General features: G+C 40.8%; 1 protein-coding gene across 4 annotated transcripts in view; it reads left to right on the top strand.

Annotated features, from left to right (window-relative positions):
* The window catches only part of grid2 (glutamate receptor, ionotropic, delta 2), a 503,599-nt gene that overhangs the window by 432,899 nt on the left and 60,895 nt on the right, over window positions 1-9,805 (top strand). For all 4 annotated transcript variants that reach the window (XR_004331939.1, XM_032515604.1, XM_032515605.1 and 1 more), the window contains exon 13: window positions 1,625-1,820. Coding sequence is in view for 3 of the 4 variants with exons in the window: in XM_032515604.1 (XP_032371495.1) it covers window positions 1,625-1,820 (196 nt within the window). In the remaining variant the exon portion in view is untranslated. The remainder of the gene's footprint in view (window positions 1-1,624; window positions 1,821-9,805) is intronic.

Here is a 9,805-nt window from a genome sequence, read left to right as displayed (position 1 = left end):
GAGAGAGAGAGAGAGAGAGAAAGAAACCGCAAGAGCTGTGACTCCAATAAGAAGTCTGAATGTGTTATTTTGGATGTGTGTGTCTGTGTGTGCACTGCAACCTTGTAGAAATGCAAACAGTACCTACTTATGTTTAACCCCATTGTTAAATATGCTTTGTGGGTGTATTACAACTGAATTAATACTGTACACTTGTTGTTCTTCAGTAAGCAAGACAAGTTGAGAGTTTTTGTGCACGTTTTGTTTCACAAATGTGTGTCTCTCAAATCCATGGGTGGTATGTAGCAGCCATTTAACAAACAAACAGTAATTAGTTCCTGTAATGGTTCTCCATTACATTTCTCAGCGGCCAAACTCTTTGAGAGGCAACCCGAGCGCTGTTGCGTTATAATTAACAATAGCTTGTGTATTTCCCCAGAGGTGGCAATTTATGGGTGAGGGGTGGAGCGAGCAAGAAAGGACGAGAGAGAGAGAGAAATAAGAAGAAAACAGACTGAGTTGTGTGTTTTTTTCATTTCCACTTCTGTGTTAGTGTCTCCCTTTGTGTTGATATAGTTGAAGATATGAACCGTGTGCAGTTAGCCAAGTTATCTTGCGCAGTACTGTGAGCTAAGTGAGTGCTGCTGTCTTGAATGCGTTCCACCACCATGGCTCTTATATTTGTTGGTGATGGCCAATTCCCATTTTTTCTATTTTTATTCCATGTCAATTAAATGGTGCTGCCAACTCCCACTGGCCCACGGAATCTTAACATCCACATTACTCATTTATGGGGAAGACAAAGTGTGAACCATATAGCTGTCCACTTCATAAAAACTTAATGTGCTTTGTCCAATGCCCTCACTAGACCCACCAATACAGTTACAAAGGCTTGTCCTTCACTATGTCCTCTCATGCAAACACAAGAGTATGGGATTTAATTTAGATCGTTTGGGTGGGCAAATGCCTTCCTTCTTCTATGTCTGTTTGTTTGTATTATTACTGGTTGAGACATACAGTAGAGCTCTCAGGGTCATGTGATCAAGTAGAAAACACCTGTGTAGTGTCCTTAAGCAGGGGACAACTTCATGGATGCTGTTTACCAAGTTTTTGTGCACTCTGCTCTTCCTCTAGTTTACACCTACAACCCAACATTGCCATCCCAAGGAGTCTTTTAACTTTCTTTTGCATCTGTGTGATTAATTGCTCTTCACCGCTTGAAAAAAAAAGTGAGGTAAAGTGTGCACATGGAGTCTGCTCATTTCTTCACTGTCAGAATGTGCTATTGGTTTATTACAAAAGACAGGCTTTTTTTTTTTTACAGTGTTGGACAGGCTGTTGTATGATGTTATCATTCCATCATTGCAGTAGATGCGATAGCAGTTTAGTTCAGCATCTACTGTTACTCTGGATGCTTGTTGCACAGAGAACATGCTGTTGAAAACAGGGCATTGTTACTACATGCACCAAATGACAACTACAATGTGACTGCAGTATCACCACAACAGTAATACCCAGGAGATGAACTGAGCCCAAAGTGTTATGTGAGGCTGAGCTTTCAGGCAGAGTGTGCATGGTGCTTACAGTGAACGGATGGCTGTAAACAATGTGAATACTTACTCTTTCACCACTTGTCTCTCCCTAGGTCTCTCCAGGACCTATCCAAGCAGACAGACTTGCCTTATGGTACAGTGTTGGACTCCGCAGTATACGATCAGGTGCGCTCCAAGTCTATGAACCCCTTTGAGAGAGATCCCATGTACTCCCAAATGTGGCGGATGATTAACCACACCGGAGGAGGAGATAATAACGTTGAGGAGTCAAAGGAAGGCATTCGCAAGGTAAGTCTTTACTTTTTTAATTAGTTGTCAGATCCAAGCAAAGGGCCGTTGACACATGTGAAGTTACTGTGGTTAGTAAAACAAATATAGGAGTCGAAAGACTCCTGTGATGTGTTCTGAATACGCGTACTTGGCAGAATGGTGGCAACATCAAAGCAAATATCCATTACTCGGTGCAAAGCATTTAAGGGCGTCTTCACACCGACAGCCTTTGGTTGGATCGAACTAGAGTCTGTTTGCCCCACTGGTGCGGTTCGTTTGGGCAGGTGAGAGAGCGACAATTGAACTCTGGTGCACACCAAAAGCGGACCAACCAAGCGTACCGTGACTTGCTTGAAGAGGTGGTCTCGGTACGCTGTCAATCAAACTCTGGAGCGGTTTGATTGTGGTTAAAACTTGATCTGTACTCGAACCGCATACTATACATACTCTGCAAATGTGAGCTAATCTCTCCTGTAGTCAGGTGTGTTTCTCCTGTAGCAGCTGGCAGTGTTTCTATTACAGGAAACTGCGGTCAAGCTCGCCGTCCGTCACTCGTATCTCCGTTAAAACAAGCAGCTGCTAAAATGGCAGGCAGACACCGGCAGAGCAGTCTCGGTGTCCAGAGCAGATGTAGCTGCAGTAGTCACTGGTTTGACCACTAGGTCAGAACACAGGACCTTCTTTCTGTGTTTACTTTCTTGCTCCCGCCCCCAAACATATCCGACCAATGAGAGGGCTGGACGTTTTTTGCCTGATTTGTAATGATGCAATTTGGTACGCTCAAATTTTGATTTGATTTGATTCATTTTATTTTCACAACAAAAACATTAAAACAGTGTTTTATGTTTCACAATAAGATGTGATGGTCAATTGCCGAAAAACCCTCAAGGGGCTTAATAAGTGGCAATCTCCATAGAAACAATTATATTTAACATTTATATATTATTGTGTATATTATTATGTAAAAACAAAATTGCATTTAGAGCACAAACCCATATGAGAAACTTAGAAGCAACAATTTTATTCTCTGTTTAAACTGTTCTTTAACAACCTCAATGAGTGATGTGGGAAGACTTTTCCATATTTTTGACCCTCTGTATAATAATGTATACAGAAGGTTCGCCCAAGTGTGAAACCAAACCAAACCGACCAAAGGCAAATCGCTCCAAGTTTACTAACTCACTAACTGATTCGGACCAAAGCAAATGAACTAGAAATCTGAAAACGCCCTAACTTAAACCCATCATTTTTAAGAGCACTCTTAATTAGGTTGTATTGTGAAATCAACCTGAAGGGCAAAATAGTCTCTGAGGTTGTCACATCTATGACTTGAACACGTTGTACAGTTTTACAATAAAGGCAGCAATGTGTTGAGGATCAAATCTGAATTCTTACCTATCAACAGTTACGGTTCACTTGACATGAAAACACTTGATAGTGGATGATGGCATTTGCCCTGAAAACCAGGTGAGTCTTGTGGTCTGATCACACTACAAGAATTGCGATGCATCCTTGCTCTCCCAGAGAGCAATTTCACTTGAGAGCTTTGCTGCCCAGCATAATGCTAAATGTCCAAACCAATCATAAAACAAGGCGTGTGACAAAGGCTCGGCAAACTGTGTGCAACTGCTTTTGTCACTGAATAACATGGGCATCTGGTAAATAATGTCACATTGCTTTACCAGTAAGGATAAGAGATAAAATGTCTCCTCCAATGGAATATATTACACATAATATTTCTGCTCTTAAATATATTTTTATTTGCTGATTTTAAATCAGAAGTTAACATTCTAATTTAAGGTACATTCAAATCAAAGTCACTCTTCTGTTTTTTCCATACTCTATATACTGTATAGAGTAAATTGAATATTCCAATAGTATACTGTATCTCCTGATTGTACACAGCTCAACCTGAGTCCTGTTTTGATATACAGCTCATGCTACAGGGCCATCTGTGTTGATGGGGAATAAATCTATCTAAATGATGTTAACGATACACAGATAACGCTCGCATGGTTAAATACTCAATTCCCTCAGTGATTACCCAGCATCATAAATACCTGACTGCTGCTTCTCATTTGCACGCATCCCGCTTTCTGTTTGCATCGCCCTTCTCTCTCTTCCATTGAGGGGCTAACTTTATCACTCCTCCTTCTAGAATACATTAGACTTGAACTGAAGCCAGCATTTTGAAGCCTTGGAAGTGTTGGGAGGAGTGATTAAAGCGGCGGGTGTTTTTTTTTTTTAAATGATGGGATAAATGCACCACATAACAGCATATAAGCACACAACTATTAACACTCACTTGCACACACTGCTTGTTGGCAGACGTGTTTATTGAGCGCATATAACTTATTACTGGTGTGTCACGGATCATGTATAAGTCTGTATTTTTATTGCTAATTAAAGCTGTTTGACACCAGCAACTTGACAAAACACGCATAGCCTCTGATATGATTGAATTTGCATGCATATGGCAGCTTTTTATAGTTTGCAATCATTATTTTTGTTATGAACAATTCTTTATTTATATTTTAAACGACATTCAAAACACACAATACGCAACATGACGGTAAACACACACTCTCCCTCCTCCCGCCCCCCTTCGTCATCACCATCCACCAAAAAAAAAGGCAAGAAAAGATGAGTATCTACACTATTCAGGACCATACAATCAAATAAGCCTGAAATGTACCAGAAAGCTCAGGTACTTTACCTATTTTCTAATGTAGACATCCAATCTGGCAAAAACAAAATTCAAACGTTGCCACCGTAGCCGTCTCTCAAGCCCACTCTTGAGTTGACAGCACCCCTTCATTCCTCCATTCTCTTAAAATGATCTGTCAAAATAAATCATTAAACTAGTCTGGACCCAGTTTCTAATGTGCTTATTCACCCCACTTAGGATTGACCCATCTCCCCGAACAAATCATCTTGAGCTGAATGAAACCGAAATTCCTGGACCTTATGACAGGAGCATGGGACATTAAGTAATTGGCCGTCCTCTGTCTTGCATTTCCAACAATTTAGTGTGTCTTTCAGACCAAATCTATACAATCTGGATGGCGTCCAATAGAAGAGATGCATAATCTTGAACTGAATGAGACGCACCCTCACATCAAGTGACATAGTTTTAATATTCATACAGATTCTGTCCCACTCCTCATCATCCTCATTTAGACTAGCTCCCATTGAATGCGAGTTGGAAAGGGAATTGGGTTGGCTACAATCGTCATGATTGATGTGTCGTCATAAGCAGGATGGAGAGAGCATCTGGTTTTCATGGATACATTCTACATTTCTACAGAGTAGCAGCGGCAGCGAGCATTGCACAGCCGCAAAAAGAAATAACGAAATAAGGAGGCAGACCTTCCCCTCTGACTGTATCTCTCTTGAGTTTATGTTTTTTTTTCTCCCCTTCATCTCTTTCACTGCACCGCCGGTTACTTTCAAATGTCTGCTTTACTGTCTTTCTACGTTCTGACACTACGGTGTTTCCCTAACTTTACCGACTTCTCTATATTTTTATCTTTTTTTATATTTTCCCTTTCTGCATCTCCCTCTGTATCTCTGTCTGTGTCATCTACACTGTTTTAAAGGCTACAGGGTGCACTCTAGTGGTACACCAATGCCCATCACTCTCTCTTAGCTGCATTGACACAAGCTGATGTTTTCTTTCTGCTGCAGTAGCACCATCAATGAGACTGTTGCCATCTTTGATTTCCAGTGAAACTCAAATTGTGTTATTTAATGAATCCTAAACACAGTACTGAAAATGGAAACTTCAATTTACCTTATCAAGTACTTGTTATACTCTCATCTACATTTAAAAAAAAATTGCTAAGATCTATTTTTACCTTGGAGCTTGTCACATAGAAAAAAAAGAGGTCAAAAGCCTGACTTCCGTGTAAAACACTTGAAAACAATCACATAAGAAATTCCCTCAGAGGACGCTTTCAACCTGTTATGATTTCTTCTTACACTGACAATATATATATGGAAGCCACCTGGAAGAGTATTTTATAAGCTGAAGGCTATTTGGAAAGCCATGATGTGATTAACAGACCCCATGAGTCAGTCAGACTCAGAGATCTTTTGTTCTCTGTCAACGTTTGATTTATTTGGATGTGTTTGTCTTCTTCACACCAGTCCCTTTGCTATATTTGATTCCTGTGAGGTTACTGATATATTTTTTTCCGTCGGTGTCTTGCTCTCTCTCTCTCTCCTTTTCCCCCTTCCTCTCTCACGCCTTACTCTCTTGCACAATAAACCTCCTACTCCTCTCTGTCACTGTCGTCTCCTCTGCACTATGGATTTTATTTCTTTTCAGTTCATTGTCGATCCCCTGCAGCAGAATAATATGTGTCAGAATAGGTCAGTGTCTGAGTTGTTTCTGGTATCACTCACACACAAATGTGCACTAGGCTTGTGACGATTGCCGATCTTGCATGCATTGATACACACACAAACACACACACACAAAGCCAGTGAATTGCTGCAGGCAGGGTGAGGCTTGTCACAGGGAAATATATGTGTCTCCCCCATTTCAGTCAATGCTTTCAATAAACTAAGTGTAGGTGTTGCACCTCAGACTTGATATCTCATTAACTTGGTTTCAAATATATATCAAAGACAAGCTTGCTGTATGTCACTGTTTGACATAATGGCGTCTTCATTTAATGCAGTGTGATCTTCTCTATTTATTCTTGCATGGTCTCAAGAGGGAAGAGAAAGTCTTTTGTGTGTGTGTGTGTGATTTGGGCAAGCCTTTCAGCTGAGGAACTCCTGACAGCTCAGCATTTGACTGTTGTGCTGACTTGTAAAAGTAATGACTAAAATTAACTATCAATTACTTACCCTCTTCATTACTTAACCTCTGTACCCCCCAGACTGCAACTTGGAAATTACTGACACAGACCATAATGGGGTGTGCTAATATTAAAAGGCATAATCTTTTTGTCATGACAATGAATCATAGTGGAAGTGGAACAACCACTGCTAAAAAATTTACACAACCAGCCAGCTCTGCAGCATCCAGGACTATGTCATACTGTTTCTGTGTGTGTATGAAGTCAAATCAGTGATGAAATGGTGATTTTTTTCTATCCATGCCTGCTTTGCTTTTTTAACACTCAATGCTGCTACAGTGTGTGGTTTGGGAAAGCATGCCGGAATTCCTGAAGCAAAAGATTAGGGACATGTAGGTTGGCGTCTAGTGTGTTTGTGCGTGTAGTCCCGCTATGCCATCCCTTTTATACAGATGCTGATTCGCAGCTGTTACTACCTCACTTAACAACTTCAACCCCATTCTGTGTCCGCACCCTATAGAACAGAACTTGTGTATGTGTGTGTGTGTTTGTGTGTGTGTGTGTGTGTGTGTGTGTGTGTGTGTGTGTGTGTGTGTATACATTTATCCTCACTCACTTAATTTGAAAAAACTGCTAAAAACCTTCACATCTGTATGCTTATTCACATACATGCTGGTATACAAACACACACACACATACACACACACACTATATTGATGTAAGTGTACCTGTATGTGAATATATGACAGCTACTCTCTGTCAGGCCTCGAGAGTCTCTTATGACTCTGAGTGATTTTAGAGTTGAGTGGATTGCAAGTTTGAGTGATTTTCTGTCCATATGACTTTCTGCTGCATTATGGGAAGGATCCACTTTAGAAAATGCGTCTTTTCCCAAATGTCCTTGCACGCTATTTATTATCATTACTCCCAAGATTCATATTTATGGGAAGCTTCTTAAAAATGAAAAACACTGTAGTGAAACATTTACTGGTTAAATGGTAAGTGAAATCAAGGCCAGAATTAAAAAAAGCAGGGTTAAGGTCCTGTTCTTAAACAAAAACATGGTTACAGTGAATTCACTTTTCTTCCAACATTACCCTGGACTGATCAGCTTTGAACCGGACAATGTAGTCTTTGGCAAAAAATGGATACATTTTGAATTTCACCCATGCCTGCATCAAACAGCCAATCAAGGCTGTGGAATATGAGTCGTTAAAGAGGACAGACTGGCGTATTGCAAACAGCGAGTGTGAAGTTTTAAATGCCTCATGCATATGTACACATTGAGATTATACTGTATGGAGGACATTCACCTCAGCAAAATTACTTTTGCATTTCGGCTGTCATTTTTAAAACTCCCTCTTTTCCAAGGAAAATACCCATTTCTTGAATTTGAATTTCAAATTTCTTTTGGTGTATTACCATGCTGAAATGGATCTGACCCGTTAAGCGGATAAGGTCACACCAATCAACAGATGCACACAGGGTCGTTGTATTACCTGTTTTACATGTTATGTAATATTATTGATGATGGAAAGTGTTTTCACTTCTTTCACATATGCTTAACTCCACTCTGGGACAAGCCCATCACTTAACATCGCCCTATCACCATCTGCCCATTTAGCGTAATGTCTCCAGAAATTATGATGAAATATACCATCATTTCTTCCCCTCTGCTACATATATCTGTAGCACTGCAAGCACGGAGCTGTATAATACAAAGCTATAAGCTTTCACCAATTTACCATTATGACTTTAGTGATGATGAAGATTAGCCTGATTCCTCAGATAGAGCTATCCGCCAGATAGAGATGATGGTAAATCAACCAAGACCGGTTTAGATCCTCCAGCGTTGGGTGAGGCCATCACGGCACTCCCGAGGACGATTGAGACGGAGCAGAGGAGAGATGAGGGGAGGAGGGAAAGATGATATGGATGGCAGATGGGTGCTCGGGGAATGGGCAGAGGGAAATTGGGAGATTTAGGGAGGTGGAAAGAGAGAGATAAGGAGCGAGCAAGGGACTAAAAAAGAATTGGAGATTGAGGGAGATACTGTGGATGGGTGAGAAAAGAAAGAAGAGCAAGGAGATGGAAGGATGGATAGAGAAACAGAAAGAATGTGTGGACAGGGACCTCAATGGAGTTGTAATGTGGGAAAGGAGGATGGATGAAATGAATGTGGAAAGAGAGGAGATTACCAAGCACAGAGACAGAGGATGTGGGTGGATTTTAACACCATGTTTTACTAAAACATGATTTCTTTATTTTGCTATTGTTTTAATGGAGTGTTGGACGCATTAATCATTAGGGTTAAAAGCCATAAAAAATCATGCAATCAAACAGAGAGAGGATTTAAAGAGACAAGCAGAGAGAGAAAGGATTTGCATGACAACAAATGAGGCCTCTCCTTTGGCAACAATGATGCGTTACGTGGCCCGGGTCATATTCTTTCTCACTGTAAAACTAAATTACTTGTAGCTTATATCATTATTTTGACATAGGAGGCAGGAGAGAGAAAACATAACAAACAGAAGAAGAAGAAAAAAAGCAGGGTTGAAATGTGGATGTTGGATGGATGAATGGACAGCCAGAAGGAAGGAGAGGAATGACTTATACAGAAGGTAGTGAGGGTGATAAAGGGAGGCAGATAGAAGAACAAGGAGCAATGGAAAGACTAATAGGCATGCTGGTGAAAATGATGACAGAAGTGTAGGGAGAGAGAGATGAATGGTGGAGTGAGGGTCAGAAAGTAAACACAACAGAGAGAGAGAGGGAGAGTAAGCTTTGGGAAGACTGATGTTGAGCGACCACGGACCTCAACCTTTTTATCGTCCATCTTCCTCTTTTCCCTCCCTTTATCTGTCCTATCCTCCATATCTCCCTTCCTTTTAACTCTCATCTCGCCACTGTCCCTATTCAAATTTAAGAAACCCCCACGCAAATACCATCTACATGGGTGTAAAGATTTTGACTCTGTCTTCATTAACCAGTCTACCAATGTGAAGCAAGGTGGATGGGGAAATAAGTTGTTTAAGAGCACATTAATGCCTCACCCCAGATGTCTTACTTGTGGCGGTGGGCTCTCAACTTAGAGAGGCCTCTCTAACACCTGTTTACCCTCAAATCACAGTCAGCAAGAGATCTGTGAGCAGCTTATCTCTCTCTCTCACTCTGTGTGTGTGTGTGTGTGTGTGT

The sequence above is a fragment of the Etheostoma spectabile genome, chromosome 5 (genome assembly GCF_008692095.1).
Source record: "Etheostoma spectabile isolate EspeVRDwgs_2016 chromosome 5, UIUC_Espe_1.0, whole genome shotgun sequence".
Classification (NCBI taxonomy): domain Eukaryota; kingdom Metazoa; phylum Chordata; class Actinopteri; order Perciformes; family Percidae; genus Etheostoma; species Etheostoma spectabile.
Note: the sequence above shows the minus strand (reverse complement) of the source record. Positions and strands in the feature narration are given on the sequence as shown.